The 25,465-nt window shown below is 43.1% G+C and overlaps 1 protein-coding gene across 4 annotated transcripts in view; it reads left to right on the top strand.

Annotated features, from left to right (window-relative positions):
• LRP1B (LDL receptor related protein 1B) overlaps positions 1–25,465 on the top strand; it is a 1,445,580-nt gene that overhangs the window by 1,160,236 nt on the left and 259,879 nt on the right. For all 4 annotated transcript variants that reach the window (XM_083153866.1, XM_083153869.1, XM_083153867.1 and 1 more), the window contains exons 44-46: positions 7,228–7,420; positions 10,716–10,841; positions 15,907–16,035. In XM_083153866.1, the coding sequence (XP_083009992.1) occupies positions 7,228–7,420; positions 10,716–10,841; positions 15,907–16,035 (448 nt within the window). The remainder of the gene's footprint in view (positions 1–7,227; positions 7,421–10,715; positions 10,842–15,906; positions 16,036–25,465) is intronic.

Consider the following 25,465-nt stretch of genomic DNA (forward strand, 5'->3'; position numbering starts at 1 on the left):
GCCATAGACCCAACAGAGAAGATTCCCGGCAGGCGGATGCACCTACGAGGGTGCCATGGGACACTATTGAGAATATTCCTATGTGAATATTCCCATGGGACACCATTGAGAATTTTAGGATCATTCACGCCATCAGACCCTCGATGATAAATAAGGGAAGTGACGTGTATATCTTATCATATTTTTTGTCATATCTGTCATCTATAAGCGCTGTGTAGACTCCACTTATATCCCATTGTTCCAGCACCTACGAGGCCACCTGTCAGCCAGTGACTTAAAAATAATAATAATAAAAAAACGGTCCAGCCCAGAGCAGTGGCTGCTTCCCCCTCCTGTGACCCACATGGGTTTACAGAGGAGAGTACACAGCGCTGCAAATAATTCTCTAAACCCGGCACCCTTCTACTGCATATGGATTATGACATCTGTTAAAGGGACAGGAGTTGGTGCTATCTGAGGTGTAACAATTCCTGGGGTGTTTCTGGGCTACACTGGGAGAGGGGTGGGAGTATTTGTGCTATTTGGTGGATTATGTTAATGAGTTGTTTGGCTGCTTGATCGAGGTTTTGGGATCTGTCGGTCTCAGTGTGTGTGTGTGTGGGGGGGGGGGGGTATTATTTTAAATGAGAAGGTTTGTTACAGCAGCCTAAAGGTCAGGGAGCCACTACATTGCCAACATATTGAAATCCCTGGCTCCCACATGGGTGTAGTGATGTATTAATCCTGCTCATATTGTTGTTGGTTATGCTTACATTTGATTTGGTGCTGCCCATATGAGGCCACTTCTAGAAGTTTTTCCAGGGCCACTTTTAGTTTTCAATCCACCCCCGGCAACATCTCATATTCAGTAGAACTCAGGGGCGAATTTAGGGGTCAGGCCGCCCCTAGGCATAACATTTTTGGCCGCCCCCTACACCTATTTTAACATATTAATTTAGTTAGAAGTCCTAATGAGCGGGTCCGTCTCTCCGGGATCCGACAGATCCGAATATGGTGATCCGAGTCAGGATCCGAGCCGGCTCGGGAGTTTCCGCCTGAATTCCGGACCGAAAACGAGCAAAACGTCATCATTGCGCTGTCGGATTCTCGCGGGATCTGGATTCTATATAAGACACACGTGCGCCCCGCCATCTTCACTACATTATAGGAGAGGGAAGAGGGTGGTTGGGATCTGTGCTCCGTGCTCCGTGCTCTGTGCCCTGTGCTGTGATTTATTTAGTGACTGATTTTTTTATTTTGTTGTAAACTACAGATGGGGCTGGGCTCTTCTTTGCTGGCGAATCGCCAGAACGTCACCGCTGGCGATCCGCCAGCAGCCCGGCTCGCCATCTGACTGAGACGCGCGTGTGTCTCACGTGCATGCGCGTCTCAATCTACATCGGCGGGGTGACGGGAACCCTGTCCATCTCCACTTCAGGGAGACGGACAGGCCCCATCTGTAGGTGCTGCAGTGCTCACACGCAGGGGCTGCAGTGCTGCTGACTGTACACTCAGTGTACAGGGGCTGCAGTGTCCATAATACAAGGGGCTGTGTCCAGTGTGTCAGGGGCTGTGTCCAGTGTACAGGGGCTGTGCACAGGGGCTGTGTCCAGTGTCCAGGGGCTGTGTCCAGTGTCCAGGGGCTGTGTCCAGGGGCTGTGTCCATTGTCCAGGGGCTGTGTTCATTGTCCAGGGACTGTGTCCAGTGTGACGGACTATATCCAGTGTCCAGTGTGACGGACTATATCCAGTGTCCAGTGTAACGGGCTGTGTCCAGTGTGACGGACTATATCCAGTGTCCAGTGTGACGGCATATATCCATTGTCCAGTGTGACGGCATATATCTAGTGTCCAGTGTGATGGCATATATCAAAATTGACTAGAAATGAGTGGAAACTAATGTTATTGAGGTCAATAATACTTTAGGGGCAAAAACAGGCCCAAATTCTGTTATTTTAGCCATTTTTAGCATTCTTTATAAAAAGCCAGATTCAAAACCAAAACTAAAACCCGCAAGGGTGGTTTTGCCAAAACCAATCCAGATCCAAAACATGAAGGGAGATCCAGATCCAAAGCCAAAACCCGAAAAAGTGGCTGCCGCACATCTCTACTAATGATCCATATACTGCAGCCGGTAAGGATTAGAGTAAGGCTCTTGAAAGGTAAAGGGGGGGGGTGGGGGTGTCAGGCTGCGGGTGGGAGATGGTTGGGGTTTAGGGTGCAGCAGGGGAGGGTTAGGGTCAGGCTGCGGGTGGGAGATGGTTGGAGTTTAGGGTACAGCAGGGGGGGTTAGGGTCAGGCTGCAGGTGGGTGATGGTTGGGATTAGCCTCTTCTGCCTCTACCCCCAGCAGTACAGCATGCCACCTGTACTCTTTTTTCTTCCCCCCATTTTCAGTCACAGGGGAAACCTCTCTGTACATCCAGCAGCCTCCTAATCTCCCTCCCCTTCCCTCACCATCGCGGCCCCAAGTGCAATATAATGCATCCCAGCACTGCAGCATAGCCACCCCACCCCCGCTCACCTGCGCTGTCACTGACTCAATTGTGGCCAGCATTCTGCGAAGTATGTTGTCGGAGCGGCTGTTACGTCACCGGTAATGGTGACTGCGGCCAGCGCTGGCAGTGAAGTCAGTGCAGTTGGCGCCATAAACAGCGCCAGTCTATGGGAAGAAAATGACGCTATCACGCCGGGAGATAGACGAGCCTCGCATTTACAAGCAGGCAGCAGCGAGGTTAGCTTGCCCCTCGCAGAGCAGGAGGAGGCGGGCCTCTTCAGACTCCCGTCATGCTGCTGCAGCTGCTCTGTATATCTAGCAGCTGCAGCAATAGCAGATAATCGGTATGAAACGCCACAGGCAAAATGCCTGAAAATGACAGGCGGGTTTCTGGCTGCCTGCCGCCCATTATATATGCCGCCCCTAGGCCCATGCCTCAGTGGTAAATCCGGCTCTGGTAGAACTCCCATCTTAGTAAATGTACCCCACTCTGTGCATGCGCCTCAATACAGCTGTGGTATCATTCACAGTACACTGTAAGCTGCAAAATGAAGGACATTGCTGTCGCTATTGGGCGGTGGAGACTGTGTCATCTCCGTTTTGAGGGAGTTCTGAAGCCAGGGACTAAGTCTTACAATGTAGACTCACTGTTCTTGGTGGCTAAGACGCAACGGACTGTCTGAGTAACATTAGTAATCCTCAGATATCCAATGCTGCGACCGAGGCACAGCCAGCAGATTAGAGAAGCTGTCAGTAGACATCCTTTTACACAAGCTGCCTTTGCGGTATTTACAGTACATGTTTCACACAGACGCTGTGTCATAGAGACATTTGAGTCCACCTCTAAATCCGACCCATAGAACTCTAGGCCTAATTCAGGTTGGCTCGGGAAGCTGCGAACATCGCAGTTTACCAAGTGCCTGAGACGCCACCTGTCAGAATGATCACCCCTCCGCCACCTATGACATCAGCCGCCACCCACCACCTGTGACATCAGCAGCCTGTCCCCGGCAAGCATCGGCCCGTCCGCACCCCCATGGAAATGTCCAGTGTTTTATGGGGACACCAATAAAATGATGGGCAAACGCCATTCCCACCGACATTCACAAAACCCTTACATCGTAAAGGGGCTGAATTCGCCCCTATCCGAATGAACTTGAATTATGTCCTCTTTACACTGAATTATGTCCTCTTTACACTGAATTATGTCCTCTTTACACTGAATTATGTCCTCTTTACACTGAAGTTCACTCAGTTAAGCTGCTGTGACATCAATTGCATATACAGGTTGAGTATCCCTTATTCAAAATACTTGGGACGAGAAGAATTTTGGATAACAGATTATTTTTATATTTCGGAATAGTTTTATATTTCAATGAGGTATCTTGCATTTATGTTGTATAAACACATCAAACACATGAAATACACACAAATATATTTTATTTGTACATGAAACAAAGTTTGTGTACTATCTCTAGCACTGAAATGAATGCCAAGCACATATTTAGTGCCAATTACATATCGGACCTTATTCTGGTTGGCACAGGGGAGCGATGTTTTGCGACTGTGCATGCGCATAAGCATGTGGGGGGGGGGGGGCTGGGGCGGTGGGCCGTTATGATGCCCATAGGAATGTTCATAGGACTGTTACCATGGAAATTAGGTGATGGAGCGGGGGCCGGGGAGCTGAAGTCAGCAGATGTCAGCTGCCCACCCTCTTCCTGTACAGGGAGCCCGCAGATCTAAAACACCATTGACGCCATGCGAGCGCTTGCAAAATCATTCAATGGTTGGCGAACATGGAATGATTTTGTCCCCGCACATATTCGGAGTGTGAGCCAGGGCGGGCATTCGTGCGGGCAGCACATAGATGACATGCAAAGCTGTGAATCTTGCAGTTTTACATGTCAACCAGAATCACCCCATCATGTCCCCAGTAGTGCCAGTTACAGATGTCCCCAGTAGTGCCAGTTACAGATGTCCCCAGTAGTGCCAGTTACAGATGTCCCCAGTAGTGCCAGTTACAGATGTCCCCAGTAGTGCCAGTTACAGATGTCCCTAGTAGTGCCAGTTACAGATGTCCCCAGTAGTGCCAGTTACAGATGTCCCCAGTAGTGCCAGTTACAGATGTCCCCAGTAGGGCCAGTTACAGATGTCCCCAGTAGGGCCAGTTACAGATGTCCCCAGTAGTGCCAGTTACAGATGTCCCCAGTAGTGCCAGTTACAGATGTCCCCAGTAGTGCCAGTTACAGATGTCCCCATTAGTGCTTTTAGCAAAAAAAATTGAAAAGTACATTTTGGAAACTACGGTTTTCAGAATAATTTGAATAATGGATATTTGGATGAGGGATACTCAACCTGTACCAATTCAGTACATTTGCAAAAAATCTATAAACCTGCCAATCACACACTCAGGGAAGCAGCAATTTCTAGCATGCTGCAAAGGAGAATAAGAAATAAAGGTATTAAAGTTAAAACTTCAGGTTTATCATTTTTGTTTGTTTTACAGCTGCATAATACACAACCATAATGTGGCTTTACTCACCCTTTAAACATTCACATGACAAAGACAAGTTATCTGGATTACCCCAAATATCCCAACAGCATTATAAATAGGAACAAGAAACGGGAATTAGTGTACGTTGGGAAATTAAAGTGTATTAACTGATTCCTAAAATCGATATTCCAACCCTAATTTACAAACAAGGCAGATTAATATTGCCTATACTTCAAAGCATTTGCCTACACACTGGTCTAAATGAATTAGTTAGCAAAGCCTTAAACATTACTTATGCAAATGACTTAAGTGAATTTCACTTGAAAATTGTGTTACGCTGATTTGTATCTCATTTCGCTGTGCATTATTTAAAGAGCATCTGTCAACTGCAAGCAATGGAGACAGCTGGTTTGCTACTATAAGTATAAGAGTGCAGAGTATGAATCCACTAAGAGCTGATAACATCACAGAAGCACTTTATCACCAGTATTTATGAGGAATAGTTTCCAAATATAGGAGGAGATATATCAAAACTTGGAGAGAGATAAAGTGTCAGCCAATCAACTTCTGTTATTTATGAAAAACAGCCTTTAGCTTAGATGCTTAAAGCTAATTGGTTCGTACTTTAGCCCTCCTCCACTTTGTACCACATAAAGTTTTGATAACTCTGCTACTTAGTACAGTGTCACATATACTAGTTTAGGCACAAAATGGCCGCCTCCACTTTACTGTCATTGATAGGTGGACCAGGATGCATTCAGAAAATAAAAGTGGTATTTAATTTCTTCAACTATTTGGACCTCACATTACAATTTCAAAGTGCATCTTTGGATACCACAACAATCAAAATTTGTATAAATATATTCCCAGCCTAGGCTGGAAATCAACAGGCGCCTAAATGGGGTGTGTAGTCAAGCAGCTCTCACTAGAGGGTATCTAGTCCCCAATATACATAGGAAAAGAAAAAGGAAGGGGTGGTGGAGCGCTAAATTAATCTAAATAGAATCAATTGGGTAGTACAGTATTAATATTTTTAATTAATCACATACATTTTAAACACATATAGACATGTATTATTAGCAATAAGTGAGTCACAGTAAAATATATAGTAAAAAACGTAAATATACACAATATTGATGGTTGGACTAGTGAGGTAATTATATTGTTAACCAGAGTTCCAGTGATAGAAGGATGGTGGCTTACTGATTTTGTATTGGTACGGTCCCTGGTGTAGATCCCAAATGTAGATGAAATTTTGTATGGGAGTCCATGTAACCTGCAGGAATAGGTTCCGCTGAAGGGAAAGATGTAATCCTAACCAAAGAGGCGTCCTCACGATTATGCGATCCGTATGTCCTGAATGTTGAGCAGGTGGTGGTGTCCCAATTGCAACAATTGCATGCGATCTTGGCAGGGGATTAGCCAGGAACCAAAGTGTAAAGCCAACTTGGATAAGAGTTTAGGATATCCGGTAACTCCTCAAGAAGTCCAACAGATTAAAATCAACAGGTGATTTTAATCTGTTGGACTTCTTTAGGACTTGTGCAATATCTCACAAGTGTATGGGCAGCATTAGAGCTGGTGCACATGCATGCTGATAATGATGCCAGCTACTTCAATAAGTGGATGGATCAAAACAGTGCAGTCACATAGACACAGTGCATAGAACTACGGATTTAGTTTTATGCACAAAGTGTGAATTTACTTATGGACAGATAGTTTGAAACGCTGAATCACCAATATGCATATCCATCTTCCTGACACTTAGAACTACTTCTTTATTTTCATAAAATGTTTTATTTCCCTCTTAAAATATTGCCAAATTTGTTTATGAAACATAAAGATTTTATTTTTATTATACAGTATGTTGCTATTCTTTATCTATCTGGGAAACCCATCTAGAAATGCAATTCTCTGCGCAAGAAAAACCAGAAGGGGCACAACGGACCCCATAAAATGTGAAGGAGGAGACTTGATCTCAGCCATTTGTGAACTGGTGTAAAGTTGTATTTGCCGAGTCTTCTCTTGGAAAGGAAAGCCTTTTCTCCACCCGACTCCACTGCTTAGTGCCAACCTCTGTTCCTGTGCAAATGTTTTTCAGTCTGCCATGATTTGCACATTATTAATGACCTCAAAAATGTGTACATAATAGAATCTCTTTAATTTCCAGATGCTTTTATACTGTTTATTAAGTTCTGTGAGATACAATGTGTTGCTGGATATGCATAACTGATGATTCATGTTTATTTGTGCAGGTTATTGTTAGATCAGGACCTGGCACATTCCTGAGTATGGCTATCTATGATAACTATATATTCTGGTCGGATTGGGTAAGGAGAGCAATACTTCGTTCCAACAAATACACTGGAGGAGAGACGAAGGTTCTCCGAGCTGATATCCCTCATCAGCCAATGGGAATCATTGCTGTGGCCAATGACACCAACAGTTGTAAGTGGAAAAACGATTGCATAAAATAATATAATATTACTGATTTTTCTACATGACCTTCAGTAGGGTACAATGATGTGATAAAAACTGGAAACATGTATTATGTTGACGACTATATATAAATGTCTATATATAGGGTGTTAAGAATGTCGATATTTTTACATTGTGAATACAGAGAGTGAGGATGTTAACAGTTCTATTATACCCTTACACTAATTGTAGCCAAATCCTAAGAAAAATGTATCATATTTTTTGTTTCATATCTCATCATTCTAACATGTTAAATGTTAACTTTCTGAACATGTCAGTATTATAGTGTCATCCCTATAATTCACCATGAAGGGACTGCAGTGGACTTCTCTGATACCTGCTATGGTTTCTCCATTTCTGATAACAGAAGCCGCCTCCATAAGTCTTTAAGGAGGCTGCTATTCTGTCGTATTTATCATGCTCAAGAATACGAAGAATTAGCCACTGTAGCCTATGGGCTACATAAAACAGAAATTATCGGAGCCCTTGTCCTTGCATGTGTACTGTATATTAGCATGTCCTGGTAAATCTTGATTTCTTATTGCTGCAAATTGTGGCAATAAGAAATTGATATTTTTGAGTCTAGGTAGGGATGGCCATCGTTGCCTTTGCCATCGATGGTTGCTATCAATGGCAAAAGTGCAACTGGCCATCGATAGTATATTGCTATTCAATGGTCATACATTTTCTTTGATTGATTGACCTGTGGGCCAATCAAAATATGGGGGCGGGGCTTCATAGGTGTCGGGGGTGGAGCTATGCTCCGTGTCCCGACTCCTTGGGGAAAAGCAAAATTGAAACTATTGGTTTAAGCTTGGCATCAATGGTGGGAAACCATCTTGTTCTCCCCCCATCGATGGCAAAACTATTCAACATCGATGGCCATCCCTAAGTCTAGGACCTGACTAAATTTGCAGCTTAGTATAAGGAAAGCATTTATTAATAGACATAAAACTGAAACCATTGTGCTTGCTGTAACATCACTGCCCATGAGATCCTGTATATGAATCTACAGCTTATGTTTTTAATGAAGAAAACATTTCAGTTCTTATAATATCTATTTAGTCCACGTGCAGAAGTCCTGTCAGTACTTTTCCCTGCTAAGGTAAACTGAACGTTATTTGACTTATTGTACAGTGCTTTCATATGTCGCACAGAATTCAACACATTACATTGCGATATGCCTACTAGCAAATGTAACTTTCCCCTTGTTTTCCTGGCTGACACCTAGTCCAGTTGAGTCATAAACTCAGAGATTTTTCTCAAATTTGTTGAACGTATATCTTAAATACATCCCGTCTATTGCATTGGAATGCATTAAACATACAGATGGAGCCTTCTTAAACTAGCCTTCTCTGGATAACCATGGTGACCCAGGGCCGTCTTAACAGCAGTGTGGGCCCCTGGGAAAAGCAATGCACTGGGGCCCTTACCCATTCTCCCCTCCTAGGGGTGGGCGGTGCTATCAGCAGCAGCTTTGATGTTTTACGGGTGGCAGGGGGTGCTCTATCTTCCATTCAACATGTAGGACCTGGAGCAGTAACTTCTGCTAATTACTCCTTTACTGCACAGGTGGTGGGAGGGAGAACACTAACGTGTGGAAGGGGGCACTGAGCTGAATGAAGGGTCCCTTGAAAATGACTTCCAGGGAGGTAGGGGGTGTTTTATATGCAGGGGAGGGTTGGATAATGGAGTGGGCTTAGTATTCGTCATTTTCCGGTGGAAGGGCAACTTGTTTGACTGCAGATATCGCCATTATCTGAAAATAGATTTCTTAGCCTACAATAGTATAAAAACCTAGAGTCCCAACTTTCAGGAGGTGCTGGGAACTTAGGGATCAGAGATCAGGAGCCTGAGCAATCCATTGACAAAATATAAACTGTACACCAGACGTTTGGAGCTGGTGCAGAGGCTGCTGGACGGCTGATATCTCTGGTTCTGGGCATGATAGAGACAAGCCGCTAGTGTCGACAGAAAGGGGAGAGTCCTAGTTTTTGGAATATATTCTCAGAAAAACTCTAAATCAACAGAACCTGAGAAATATGACTGGGAATTGCAATTAACAAGTCAGATGTGGACTGCTGCTTTGAAGTTGGATATCTCCAGTTCCCCAGGGCCGATTTTGAAAATTCTGGTATCACTGGAAAAAGGGTATCCTCTATCAGCATAGGGCCCTTATACCAGGGAGGTAGGGGGTGTTTTATATGCAGGGGAGGGTTGGATAATGGAGTGGGCTTAATTTTTCGTCATTTTCCGGTGGAAGGGCACCTGGGGCTCCTTATACACCTGGGGCCCCTGAACAAGTGCCCATTAAGCCCATACGAAAAGACGGCCCTTTGGTGAGCCAAGGCTCACCAAGGCCTATTGTTCTCAGCTGCAGTACAATACATAGAAGAATACAGTAGGGGATTAGCATAGGATTAAGTCCAACAGCTCTGGCTCCCTTAATCCAATTAAAGGGCTAGATGAGGATGGCTCTATCTGTATTGATAATTCATGAATCTACTGGAAGGAAGAACTGACACTGAAATCTTCTGTGTCGGTGGGTGCCTCCCGTGGAAGTAAAGCAAGCCGGAGAAAAAACTGCAGCACGCCAGATGAACAGTTACAACAAGGTTTTTACTTCATGAGCTCGGTTACACACACACACACACATCAGTCCAAGTGCCAATGTTTTTGTGCAGAGCAATGCAGCAATTTCAAGGCGGTCACAATGTGTAAATTACAATGAATATTTTGTTTTGATGATACTAAATGATACTGTTTCCAGGCATACCTCTGTAGTATGGTCAGTCCATGAATTTGTTGTGTCTGCTGATTGTTATTGTTTTGTCATTGTTTTTTAGGTCTGTGACATCAAATCATGATAAATGATCAAATAACTTTGAAGTTTTCACTTTTAATGGGCTTTTATGCATTTTATTAATGTTGGTGATGCCTCTGTATATAAAACAACATTTATACATCCTTTTGGTTTAGTCTTAGTAGTTTTATATGAAGGGATTAGCTGACATTTTTGTTTCTGTAGTTAGTTACATGATCATGAAATGGACTTTTAAGCATACTTTTTGGAAATAACATCTATTAAATGTAACATTTGTCCCAGACAACTAAATTGCTTCATTCATTAAGAGTGGCCACAATGGTTTTTGCTATTAGAAATGGGACATATATCTGAAGATGTCATTTCTTTAGTTACACTTTCGCATGTGTAATATTTTCAGGAGAATGTTAATGCTAAACATTGACTTTTTGCTTTTTATAGGTGAATTGTCACCTTGTTCCTACATAAATGGAGGTTGCCACGACCTTTGCCTTCTCACTGCTGATGGACGAGTCAACTGTTCCTGCAGAGGAGACCGAATATTATTAGATGACAACAGATGTGTGAGTAAGTAATATATTCTAGACCCAGAGGCAATGCAAAGAAAACAAATGCTATAAGTCATTAATATAGCATGTTCTTTTTTTCTTCTTCACATCGACCTACATACTGCATGTGATACAGCTGTCACTTAAACTGGTTGTGAAAAGCAAATATGATTATAAAATAAACATACAGTATCTGGATAATGCTGGGTTAAATGTACCCTAGTATTCTGACTGAGTATGCACTGTGTGTAAGAATGGGTGTACACAAGTACGGATGATGTACAGTTGTAGTATTTTGGTCACGTCTACAGATATCACCAGTGGCAGCCCCAAAGGTGGGACTGCAGCACAGTTTAAAATTCAAATAGGGGAGCCACACTAACTGCCATTCCAAACTGACAGCTGATTCCCCTACTTAAATTTTGCACTGTGCTGCAGCCCTACCTTTGGAACCGCTATTGGTTTAGACAAATGAGATGGAAATGGGTATTAAAACTGTAATATCCCGATATGTGCGGTATTAATCTACAGTATTACACATTTGTGCCATCCTATTATCAATATATACCTTGTGCATGTCAACCTTTTCAGGCGCGTACGTAGCGGGGGTTTCAATGTATTGATCAGTGGTTTCCCCCCCTGCCCATCATCTTTTAAAGTCCATGCGGGGAATGGGATATAGAGACGGCAGGCGCACTGAGGAAGTAAGACACTGCCGCTCAGCTACAGTATGCTGAGCAGCATTGTCTTGCATCCTCAGTGCGGCTGCCACCTCTGTGACGTGAGATGCAGCTGCAGGCAGGCAGGGTGACTAGCAGCAGCTCCTCTCAGGCTGATTCCGTGTGGTTACAGCCTGAGGGGAGAGAGGACCACATCAGCTGTGCCGCTGCCAAGCAGAGCTCTTAGGCCCTTATTCTGATCGGTGCGGATATTCCCGCTTGCGTACGGCCCGCCGATGTTTATCGTCTGCGCATGTGCAGAGGTCACTCTGCGCATGTGCAGGCGATTTCGCCGCATGGATTCTTTATACGCCGCACAGGGGGCGTAGAGGGGCGTGAGGGGCTACTTAGCCTCATTACCCTATGCATACGCCCCCCGTTTCATGGGCGTTCCCATGCAAACGCGGGGCGTATGCATGGTAATGAGGCCGTGACGCGTGGGTACGGGGCGGGCATCTGACATCGCCGGATGTCAGCTGCCCGCCCCCATACATGATTTCACACGGACAAGTGTCCGTGTGGTCTTGTGTTGCGGGACCTGGTGGAGCGTGCGGCCCTGCATTCGATGTTCGACGACCATCGAATGCAGGGGCAGCTCCCAAGACAGGGGAGGCGTATCCCCGTCCAATTTCATGCGGATCGCCACATATCCGCGTACGGACGGCAGGTGGCGATCCGTATGGAAGGCGGGGATTCGCCTGCACGGTTGCGGCCGCATATTCTGATCGGGCCGCACCGATCAGAATAAGGGCCTTAGCGAGGTGAGTGGGGGCACAGGCGGCCAGCAGTCATTGACTGTAACTGTTCTACAAGGTATACTTTGGATCCGCACATGAGAGGGGGGGGGGGTCGGAGGCGGCTGGGCGGGCTGGCTGGGGAGTTGGTTGTGCCTATTATTGTTTGCATAAGGCAGACAGTGTGTGTGGGGAAGTGGAGGATAAAATCACCTGATATGTCCACTATGGGGGAGGGGAGTCAAATTTATCTACCCCACACACTGTGTGCCATTCCAGTTTCCTATGGGCAGTTGGGGGGGGGGCAGTTGGAGGGAGCAAAAGTTCACCGCTGCTCTATTCTGCAAAGCAGCCGGTGATTGCTAAAGAGATGCCGTACGCATCACTTCAGTGTAAGGAGGGTAGCAGTGGGGCTGCTGGTGCAGGGCATCTAATTAAAGTGATGAAAATGGGAGACGCACCGCAAGGCCACACCCCTCTGATGGAGGCTATGCCCACCCCCTTTTCCTCCAGACACGCGCTATAGACAAGCTCAGTATTTTTATGTATCTACTGTATATAATGAACCAGGTATATAACAGGTCACCACAGTCTCATTTCCCATGTTTCGCTCCACCCCTCTATGGAACCCCCCTTGAAAATCCTGCGTTTGCCCCTGCTTTTGTCCAGGTTGACCTTGCACATGTTGACCCTTGGTGTCTATCTATGGGCGGTTGACCTAAACACTGCATTGTACATTTACTAAGATGGGAGTTCTACTGAATATGAGATGTTGCCCATAGCAACCATTCCGATTATATCTATTATCTTATAGAACAGGCATGTCCAAACTATGGCCCTCCAGTTGTTGTGAAACTACACATCCCAGCATGCTTTGCAATAGTTTTAGCATTCTCTAATAGCAAAACTGTGGCAAGGCATGATGGGACTTGTGGGGCTGGAGGGTCATAGTTTGGACATGCCTGTTATAGAAGGTGGAAAATAAATTAGAAGTAGAATTGGATTGGTTGCTAAGGGCAACATCCCATCTTCAATAGAACTCCCATATTAGTAAATTTATTTTACCTATCCTTGGGTCCATATCTGCTTTGAGGCATAGGTTTTGCATTGACAGTTATAATAGAAATCCAGGCGCACTCATGTAGAGGAGACTGCATCTATAGACGTGTACAACTGTTACTGTTTATTTGTCAAAGTGCGCCCGATTTACTTGATAGAAAGAAAACTAGTTCAAAGGAAGAATTAAAACCCTTTCAGAGCGGTTCCCTTTTAAACATCCGCAACTGTTGTAATTTACTGTTTAATCGGGAATTCAATAAATTACACCGTCTTTAAAAGAAAACAGTCACTGAATTGAAACATTAATAATGCTGTACATATATAATAAAGCAAAATACACTAATTGTAATTTAGTCATTATCCACGAATGAAAAATGCTAGAGAACATCAAAGAAAGCCTGAATAGATCAAATGCTAGAAGGCTTTGGATGTGTAAAGTAATAAAATGTATGTTTTTACAATTGCAGTAAGTTAGAAAGAATCTAGGTACTTAGGATTTCCCATTATTATTATTTTATTTTTATGGCACCACAAGTGTTTTGCAGCACCGTACAAAGGAACAGTACAGGGACAAAACTTAACATTACCTTGAATAAATAACAAAACTAGAGTACAGTTAAAGAGCACCACAGGTCAATACACATTACAGCTTAAATATAAGTAGTGAGGACGTGATCAGCATAGTACTAGAGGCTGGTGGACAAAGATGGAGATAAGCAGGGCTATTTTTGTGCAGGCTCCAGCAGGAACTGAGGCCCTTATTCAAGTTCACTCTTTCTGACAAAATATTTCTCAGATGGACAAAACCATGTGCACTGCAGGTGAGGCAGGTGTTACTTGTGCAGAGATAATTAGATTTGGGTGGGGTTTTACACCTGCCACACCTGCAGTGCACATGGGTTTGTCCATCTAAGAAATATTTTGTCAGAAAGAGTGAACAGTTAAGGGCCACAGTTCCTGCTGGAGCCTGCACAAAAATAGCCCTGGAGATAAGTATGTGGACGAAGATGGTCGTTGAGTGTTTGAGTATGGGGAAGCTGTGAGCGAAATGTGAAGAGAAGAGGGCTTTGTCAACAGGAGGGAAGAGGGCCCTGCTCTGAAGAGCTTACAATCCAGTATCATCTCTGTCGGCAGCATGTCCCATCTTCTAAGTACATAATACATGGAAGAAATTCCTGTCCTGGCCTGGAATAAATCAACAGGAAACACAAATTGTTTTAGATTAAAAAAACAAATGCTTGACTTTTGTTCCGGTAGTTGCAGATATTGGCCCTCATTCAGCTCATTTGCAGCTGCATATTTTATCGCAATGCAAATACAAAGCAATGCTCATGCACCAAGTCTGTATTTGTGATCACATAAAGGTATCTGACAGCAGGAGCAATCCCATTTCATAATGAGGGAAAGGAGTAACTGAGATGTATCAATGGGATGGGTTCGCAATTTCTACTATGCGGCATGTATTGGTTGTTCCATGTGCAGTCACAAGAATTGCAAAGTTAATAGTAGAAAATGCAAACACATCATGCGCACAGGCTGAGCACTAGAGAGCTGCCGCAGACTGTGGAAGTACTGGTGCCCATCTATGCTCAGGGTAATAATGGCAGAATCACAGCCAGCTGCCGCTCTTCACCCTGATGCAGGGAATGCTGTTTATTCTGCTGCTTATCAATTTACATTCATTAAAGCTGGGTACACACTAGAGATATTTAATAATGGTGCATATAGTCTGGTGTGTGCGCACTATATTTTTGACGATGCGCAATATCGTCAAAGACTGTATGTTCTGAGTGTGGGCTGGGTGAAGGCATTGAACAATATTGTTAACAATATCATTCAGGGCCAGATGTATCAAGCTTCAAAAAGTGACAAAATGGAGAGTGATAAACAGCCAGCCAATCAGCTCTTATCTATTATCTAGTAAGATCACTTAGAAATAGGGTTTAGTTTGCCCCGTGCGTACAGATGGAGCCCTTCTCAGCTATCTTCCTTAGATCTTTGCTCCCCATGGCTATCCTAGGGGATTAGCAGAGTAATCCTATTACTCACTTAATCCTATTAAAGGGTGAGATGAGGAGGGCTCCCTCTGTATGCCCCATTACTCTTTACATTGTACAAATGTCATGTCTCTTTATATCAGTCATTTAGACAACTCTATCACAATTTAAAATCTGTATGATAGTGTGCATTAATTGTTCTCTTCATTGCAATGCTATCGCAGTGATCGCAGATGAGAGAGTAATGTTGGCTTGAAGTGTTTGTAGATTGTACATCCAGTCGCATCTGCAATCCATGCTGAATAAGGCCCACTGAGCACTGGGAACTTATGCAGTACTTTGCAATACTTTTTTCTCATGCAATCTCTTGATAAATAATTAATTTGATTAATAGAAACTTTACTGGACTGTTCTGAACAATAATTTTTTTTTTTTTTTTTTATGTGGGTAACACTGATTTTGTAACACCTTTTTTGTACAGTATCTTTATTTCATACTCTATCATGTATATTACTTATATTGAACTTGCTTTTACGGCAGACCGTGATTTCTGTGCTCTTCTTCTTTTTTTTTAGCCAGAAATTCATCCTGCAACATTTTTTCTGAGTTTGAGTGTGGGAATGGTGAATGCATTGAATATGAGCTCACCTGCGATGGCATTGTTCACTGTAAAGACAGGTCAGATGAAAAACAGTCATATTGTGGTAAGTTTCCAGTTTTTGGGTTTGTTTTACATCTTACCATCATTTTGTCAGTACCATTAATTTGAAAATATTATATGGCTATAATAACCTCTCACCTGTGCACGGTGGAAGCATTTTGGGTGTTGTGTGTTGAAACTGAAATCTAAATTGCAGTGTCAAAATACAGTAGTCAGTGTTTATCCTGTACTGAAACAAAATTGCTGACCCAAATCTAACTCTCTCTCTCTACACATGTTACATCTGCCCCACCTGCAGTGCACATGATTTTGGTCATTTTGAGAACACATTTTTCTGCGATCAAGTTTACATTAGGCAAAGAGGTACTTGTGTATTATAGCGGCGCCCATCGCATCGCATACCATAAGGTATGCGATGTATGCGATGCAACGCGATATCGTGCGATATTGTACAATGTCATACAATTTTGAAATTGTATGACATTGTGTATGGCATACAATGCCATACAATGCGATGCGATGCGATAAAAAATTGTATAAGCACCCTAATGGGTGCTTACAATGTTAAATGCACCCCCACGACACCCCCCCACTATAAACATGAACCCGAAGCGTGGCGAGCGCAGCAAACCCGCGAGGGGCAGCGGTATGCGTCCTCCGACCTTTTCCTACCCCCACTATCCACGTCGGCGTGGAGTTGAGAATAGAAAGTGTGGCGAGCGCAGTGAGCCACCGAGCCTGAAGCGTGGCGAGCGCACGCGGATACCTTCACAGGTATCGGCGTCCCCTCGCGGGCTTCACAGGTATCCGCGTCCCCACGCGGGGCTCGCTGCGCTCGCCACGCTTCGGGCTTGGTGGCTCGCTGCGCTCGCCACACTTTCTTTTCTCAACTCCACGCCAACGTGGATAGTGGGGGTATGAAAAGGTCGGAGGACGCGTACCGCCGCCCCTCGCGGGCTCGCTGTGCTCGCCACACTTCGGGTACACGTTTATAGTGGGGGGGTGGCGTGGGGGTGCATTTAACATTGTAAGCACTCATTTGGGTGCTTACAATGGGTGCTTATAAAATGTTTCATCGCATAGGGGGCCAAAATCGCGTTGCCTCTCATGCCATCGGGTGCATGGCATGCGATGCGATAAAAACATTGCGCAATGTACATCGGGGACGCCGCTATAATACACAAGTACGGGCAAAGAAACCAGTCAAAATGTCAACAGTCGATACCAGAATGTAGACAGTGCATTTTTGTGTTATTTTTAGGTTTAGTCTAACATAATAAAAAAAAAAAAAAAAAAAATAATATATATATATATCAAAATTCTAATTTGTCATCATCCTGACTGTTGACATTTTACAACCATAGATTACATGCTCATGTATATTAGTGCAGTCCGCAAAATGGCTAACCCTGGTTTTTGAAGGTGATAGAGCAATATAAAATAGGCTACCAGTTCTTGTCATCCACACAGTAGCTGTGTGTAACTCATGGCAACACATCACAATTACTCCCTGGTTTGTTTCTTAAGACTCAATTTAATGATTGCTAATGCTTTAGATTTCCCACATCGTTAGGTGACTGCCATAGCAACCACAGTCACATTACACATAATATAATAAGCAGGTGTTGGATTGGCCCCTTTACAACTATTGACTTTATGACACCCTCGCCCTCTTACATGACATGTTGAGAGCTGTCAGTCAATTTCTGTTTCTGGTAGCCATAATTGTTTTAGCTCCAACCTGCCTTCGAAAAGGAGATAATATAGGAGGACAGTTAAGGAAAATGACTTTCCGATGCATGCTTAAAAGACACTTTAATATCTATTTAAATAATAAAGAGGATCGTCTATGTGTAATCGCAACTTTGAATTATAAAGAAATAATAGATATATTTTATCTGTCTATTTTGACTTATGAAAGGTTGGGAGAAAGGATATTTATTTTAACTGTGTCACTTATTTTTCTTTTAATTTCCTGTATGCTTCAATAGTATATTTGGATAAATATATTTTCGTGTTAGATGATATATAAGGAGAGTTCTTAACTACAGTTCTGTAAATCTGCCTTAAGCAAAGCAGACAAAGAATAATAATCTGTTTATATTTGGAATACTATCTACCCTCAAGGGTATCCATCAACACTTACAAAGCATATTTAGAAGCAATTTGTACAATAAGAGTGCTGTACGCAGTAGTAATACGTTTTGTAAACTAAATGTGGTAAAAACATTTTTTGCAATTACACATAAAAATGTAAAGGTTATTAAGAAGCAATTGTGAGCGTTTTTCTTTTGGTTTATCAATGCCAAAGAGAGTTTGTACATGTAGAGTATGCAGAAGTGAGATTACATCAGCTCTATTCTATAATGGTGACCCCCGGCTATTTACAAATCGACAGTTCTGCTTTGTGACTGCAGGGGAGAAATTTCCATCACAAGTGCGAAAGTTCACGACCTCCTGTAGAAAGGTTTTAAGTTGTTCTGTTTGCTCAAAAACTTTGTATAGCTGAAAGCTACAAACTGTAATTTATTTCAGAGGACGATGTAATATAAAATTGTTGCAGAATCGGGTTCACAGGATAAAATATCTGGCAGCAGATATTCTCTCTGATAATATGTGTCAATTTAATATAAAGTTTAAGACACACCATCTTTAGATTTCTTTGTTCTATAATTTTTTTTACCAGCTTGAATTCTGCCCAGAGCCCTCTAACAACACCCCACACTGACTCACTGTCTTGCTCCTGAACTCTACATTTCATTTGTTTTCTCTATAATAATTTCATTTTGTGTCATCTCCTAGACTGTAGTTCTGAACTATAGCTGAACAGAAAAGGTAAAAAGAGACATAAAAAAGGATCCAAATAAGTATTACATTACTAATAATATTGTCAAAAACACCTAGAAAAATTCTGAAAGTTGTTAAGTAGACAATAGATGGTCACAATCCGTGTCAGCTCCAAAGGAGGGCCCGCAGCATAGTCCACCCCAAGCATACTCCACCCCAACCTCGGGAGCCATCACTGGTCACAATTAATTGTCAGAAGCAGGGGTATCTTAAGAGAAGAGAAGGTCCATTCTGCATGGGAATCCTGGATACAATTTTTTTTATATGGAAATGGCAGGACTGTAAGAGGTGCTGAATTTATGTGTTAAAGGAAAGAAAGGAATCAAGGATAACTCCAAGACAGCAATGGCTAGAGGAGATAGTTGTACCATCAATATGTGAGAGACAAGGCTATATGGGAGGGTGGGAAGATGATCAGCTTAATCTTAGACATGTTAAGTTTTAAGAAACCACAGGCACATCAAATAAGAGATATTGGGAAGAGTTAGGAGAGAGGTCAGGGGTGAAAAGACAGATTTGAGTATAATCAGCATAGAGGATACAGAGAGAAAGAAGAAAACCATGAAAAGAGCCTTGGAGGACACCTCCGGTTAGTGAAAGTGGAAGGAGGTGGAGTCATGACAGGTGTCAGAGAAGAAAAAGCCAGTGGGGTAGGAGAACAGCCAGGAGAGAACAAATCATGCGGCCCTGTGGCGTGAAAGATTTTCAAGAGGAGAGGGTGTTCCACAATGTCTAAAGTAGCAGAGAGGTAAAGGAGAATAAGCAGAGAGTAGTGGCCCTTAGACTTGACTGTATGGAGGTCATTGCAGACTTTCATCATGGCAGTTTCAGTGGAGTTAAGAGACAGAAGCCAGAATGATTTGGTCAAGCATAGAATGGGAGGAAAGAAAGGCAGTAAGGTGGTTGAAGGCAATATGCTCCAGGTGTTTGGGTTACAAAGGTAGGAGAGAAATAGGTCAGTAGTTGGAGAGAGTGTTAAAATTAAGTGTAGTTGTTCGGAATAGGTGAGACAATGGCATGCTTAGATCAAAGGGGACAGTGACTGACAATTGAAAAAAATGAGAACAGGTAGAACTAGAGAGGTATTGGAGGAAGAGGGAGTGGATAGGGTCTAGTGGGCAGGTGGTTGGAGGTAAAACTGCATAAGTGCCATAACTTTATCTCCTGATATAGGAGTAAAAGATGGATGAAATGGATGGGAAGGGGTGGTCAAGGAGAAGGGGAGATTGTTAAGGGTCCATTGGGATGTTATGACCTGATGTATGTAATCAATTTTGAATGTGAATTAGGTGGTAAAGAGTAAGGACGGGATATGAGGTGGGGTGTGCAGAAGGGGGAGTTGAAAGGTAAAAAGGCAAAAAGGTAAAAGCTCAAAAAATGGGAGGAGATGAGGTTTTTGCAGTATGACTGTTTAGAGACTGACAGGGCAGCAATGAAGGATGAGCATACATTGGAATTGAAGGAAATCTGCTATAAAATATGATTTCCTCCACTGTCACTACGCTATACATGAACATTTGTGCAGATATATACACTAAGGTAGAGGTGTTAATATGCCAGGGTGTATAGTGGTTTCTGGAGCAACATAGTCAAGAGCAGAAACGAGGGAGGGAAGTCCAACAATAGTTTAGTGTCACCACAGGATGGAAGTAGTTATCAATACTGTATCTACATAATTATTACAGATACATAAATAGTGTTTAATGATTCTTACACTAATATAGGAATGTATTACTATTTATTTAAATCATCTCTATTTCTACCAACAAAAAAGCAAAGGACGTAATAAATGAACTTGATTCCATTAGTTAGAAACCATTTTCAGGATTACAGTGATTGCCACAGTTCAGTTAATATAAGTGATCTTTAGAAATGTAATTATAGTGGATTCAAGATTTAAATGGTCTCTTTTGAAGTGAACACTTGATGAGAAAACTCTAATTATCTGTACAGAGGAAATTGCACTCTTTCAGCACAGTTATATAAAACTTAACTGCAAATTATGGTCATAGTAAATTGACCATCTGACAATCTTTTCCCTGTAAGCAGGCATCAGACATTGTGACAGGAATAGCTGACAAATCTAGTGCCAATGACTGTTATCTTATGGTCATTTTATGTTGTTTATTTTGTTATTCCGTCAAAGTACAACTACAACTCCGAGTATTATGTTGGTGATTACTTTTTGAGTTGTTGTTTTTTCTTTGCCACTGACTGCTTTTTAGACAAGTACTGTACATACTTTTTTTTATATTATTAACAACCAGACATTAAGACCCATTAAATCTAATGTATTGGTTCTAGTGACATAAATACGTTTTTTTGGTTGTAAATAAAGGGCCTGATTCTAATCCCATCGCTCCACCATGCGTTCGCACAGGGAAGCGATGTTTGGCATCTGCGTATGTGCATTTCTGTGCATGTGCTGACGCCAGGTGCGAATTGACACTGTGAACTGCAAGTTCACCATCCCGTTCGCACCCACTGTGGGGGCGGGTGGACATGCTCATGGGAACGCCCAGCGTTTCATGGGTGTTCCCATGAAAATGCTGGGCATTCCCTTGGAAATTCAGCAGTGACGCGGCTGCCGGAAGTGGGCAGCTGACGTCACCGGATGTCAGATGCCCACCTTGTTCCCGTAGAGAGTGGCCTAGTTTTGCGTGTATGCTCAAAATCATTAATTGGTCGGCGACCATCAAATGATTTGGTCCCTGCACCCAAGGTTGTGAATAGATGTTTATGCAAAGCATCCATTCGCAACAGTGCAAGGAACATAGCGAGCGAGGGGGAGTGTGGGTGGCTGGATGAGAGGCTGGCAGTGTTATAATTGCATGAAGTGCTGCACAATTTGCAACGTTCCGTGTGAACTAGAATCACCCCCAAAATTTTGAAAGGAAATACTGGGATTCTGATTAAGAATGATGATGCCTTCTGTTTAATAATCATTTTAAGGTCTAAATAAGGTAAACTTTTTAGGGAACCTATTGCAACTTTGGGGTTAAGAGCAGTTTCATTTATATAAAAAAATGTAATAAAAATAATATAAAAGGATTGAGAGCAAAAGAGTTTGGGCAGAGAAAAGGGTTATTTCCTCGGAAAGAAGGGCACATGACCAGGGGCGGATTTAGGGAGGAGGGCGCCCCTAGGCACAACAATAATGTTTACTAAGTAGGACAGTTTATAGGGGCAGTATCTGCATGTCCTATACATTTACACTCTATTTAAGATGGAATATAGTACAGTACAGTGGATATTTTGCAGTTATTGGTACATTTTGGGCTGACAGTACTATCACAGGCATCCAAGTGCCGCCCCCAAACATGTGCCGCCCCTAGGCCGGTGCCTCACGTGCCTAATGGGAAATTCGGCTCTGCACATGACATCCCTACATTAAGTGAAACATGGATTACACTAATTCTTGGCACCATTTTGTGAGAGGAAAACGTGGCCTCACACCTAATCTAAAAAAGCATTAAACTATTGGGAACAGGTTGATTAGATGAACTTATATTGAATGAAAATGTTCAAGATATAAATTTTTTTGGTGGCATTAATAGTCTAATGATGGAAAATGTGAGAGTGAATAGTCCAACAAAGGTAGATATCTTACAAAAAATAATAATAATGTATGCCAATATGGAGGTATTTGGTGCAGGTAATGTCTCAGAGGTTTTATTGCAGTATCCAAAATATTAAGGATTTTGCGGGTCACCCCAGATACAAAAACGTGCTGACAGTAAATGTACCAGAGCTTGCGGTGTGTTTCAGCATTGGGTATTTCAGCTCATAGTTATTTCCTACAGTGTAACAGCAAGTGTGCTCTCTGGTCACTGTCCCAAATGGGTGCAAATGTCATATAAAATGAAAGCATCTTGTATCATACTTTATTGCTTATTTGACAATATAAATATTAATAATTAATACATCTGGACTCCTCTGAATGTAACATTAGTCCAACTGAGGTAAAAAAGCTAATTGCTGTAAATTCAGGTAATTTAGCTTCATTCCCTACCCAGAGACTCATGAATCGCAGCATTTTGGGGGTGCCCTGCTTCCGTAGTAGCAACTTGTGTCTCCTATCTAGGTTTCTCCCAGAGAGGAGATGAAGATGTACAGTAGGCAATTCTTCATTTATACCAACTGCTCAGCAGGGGCGTAACTACTATGTTGAGGGTCCCATAGCAAAATCTTGAAAGCCCCCCCCCCCATGTCAATACAATGCCCATTAGGAGTATAGGAGACAGAAGAGAGTGAGAAAGAGGGTGTCAAAGGAAGAGAGAAAGGGCTGAGAGAGCAAGAGGGCATCAAGGGGGAGAGAGGGAGTGTTTAAGAGGCGGTATGGAGGATCAAGATTTAAAGAGAGGGGTGTGAGCAGGATTTAGAGAGTGCCTGGGAGGAGAGAGAAAGGAGGGAAACAAGAAAGTTTCAGTGAGAGAAAGAGGGTGTCAGCGAGAGGGAGAGTGTAAGAATGTGAGAGAGTGTCAGAAAGCAAGAGATGGTGTCAGGGGCAGAGTTAGAGAGATTAAGAGAGTGAGGAGCAAGAGAGACCTAGAATTATATGGGGCATACACAGGACAGGTGAGGGAAAGGGGGACAAATCGGCGGCGAATGGGAGGGAGGGTGCATAGATAGCAAGTGGGAAGCAGAGGGGCATAGACAAAGGGTGGGGGGAGGGGCACAGACAAAGGGTGGGGGGGAGCATAGACAAACGGTGGGTGGGAGTGGGCATAGACAGAGGGTATGGGGGACATAGACGGGCAGAAATCTCTCCCTGGCTGGAACCCTTTGGTACAGCGATCGCCAGACGTGATCTAATCAGGCACACCGCCAACTCCATTCCCCTACCTCTCCTGCGCTCCATTCCCATCTTCTCCCCTGCTGTCCTCCTGTTCTCTGCTCCCCTCCACCAGACGTGATCTCCTCGGGTGCACCGCCAACTTCATTCCCCTCCTCTCCTGCGCTCTATTCCCATCTTCTCCCCTGCGGCCCTCCTGTACTCTGCTCCCCTCCGGCCTTCGCAAACAATGCTGGCCGCACAATCCCTGACAGCCCTGGACAGATGGCACACACGCTGCCTACGGACTGTGGAACGCAGAATGCGGAAGTGCACCAGGGGGAGGAGTTTTGGTAGGGGGATCGAAGATTCAGGGAACGCCAAGCCTCACCACACCACTTCATAGGGACGTCCTACCCCACGAGGACAGTGCCAACCGCATCATACCTGGACATGCAAAGAACGGCTACCTGGAGACTACAACCTCCGGTCTGTTTGCACGGAGGCAACTGGTGACAGGGTGCAGGGGGAGCAGCGGCCCCCTGAAGCAGCTTGGGCCCCATAGCAGCTGCATCCCCTGCACCCTCGGTAGTTACGCCACTGCTGCTCAGTGATTGAACGAGGGATGTACTAATGCTAAACTGTTTTCAAAACTACAAAACCTGTCATTTTCGGAGGTTCGACCATATTCCCCACACAGTGGGTGAAATGTAATAGGTTGAGAGAATCAGAAAGTGAGAGATTTGGTAAGAAAGTTTTTTTTAAAATGGCAATCATTTACACTACAAAACTGGTTTGATTTTTGCAGTGTAAATGGTTGGTGAAAACTGGAGATTTTTTACCAAATCTCTCACTTTCTGAATCTCTCATCCCATTAAATTGCAACCACCATGGCTCAAGTTCTGGAAAGCAAACTTTCTGAAGATTGTACCTAATATGCAATGCTATCTATAGATGTCATTGCCTAATAGAAACCCATGGGTTTCCAACTGCAAAATTCTCTGAGAAGGATCCAGCAAACATGGGACTAAATGTCTTAAGCCTTGATAAGTGATAAAGCGGAAGCACCAGCCAATCAGCTCCTAACTCTAATTTTAAAGGCTGTTTTAAAAATGCCAGTTGGGTACTGGTACTTTATCATTCTCCATTTGATCACTTTTTGAAGCTTGATCCATCTGGCCCTTTATCACTATCCACTTTTTCACTTGTTAAGCTAAATACATTTGGCCTATAAACCCATAAGTCCTCTTCTGACACATGACAACTCTTATTGAAATTGTACTTGCATATTGTGTTACTTGACACCACAATGCATTTGATCAGTGACTCAATGTATTGCATTCAAAATGTGATGCGTGATACTGTACACCCCACCCTAAGTATGAGTATAAATTGACCCCATATTTCCTGTATACTATAGATATTAAATAGCAACAAATATATCAGTTTGTACATATAAAGGATTAAATAAAGCAAACACTTTCTTTTGACTATATGATACAAGATACTTCATACAGTATATCTGTTTTGAGTAAAGTGTTGACATCCTGTTTGAGAGAGATTCTTGATACCTTGAGCGGTTTATGAGGCATGTGGGTGGGATAATTTTTTGAAGACGGAACAGAGGCTTCTCATATTTGTGCATCGCTGAGCTTTGTACGCCATTGGACATGTTTGAGACGCTCTGGCTGCTCACAGTTTGAGATATGTTCTCTTTGCTGTTTATCTTCTTTCTATCTATGTTGTTTTCTAGTTTTTATATTACAATTGGTTAGGGGCAAAAAAAATTGCAAACATTGCTACTCCATAAGCCAACTGCAGGTTATGTAGTTTAGGAAGTGTTGTTCGGTTT

The sequence above is a fragment of the Crinia signifera genome, chromosome 7 (assembly GCF_055691185.1).
Source record: "Crinia signifera chromosome 7, ASM5569118v1, whole genome shotgun sequence".
In the NCBI taxonomy this organism is placed as follows: domain Eukaryota; kingdom Metazoa; phylum Chordata; class Amphibia; order Anura; family Myobatrachidae; genus Crinia; species Crinia signifera.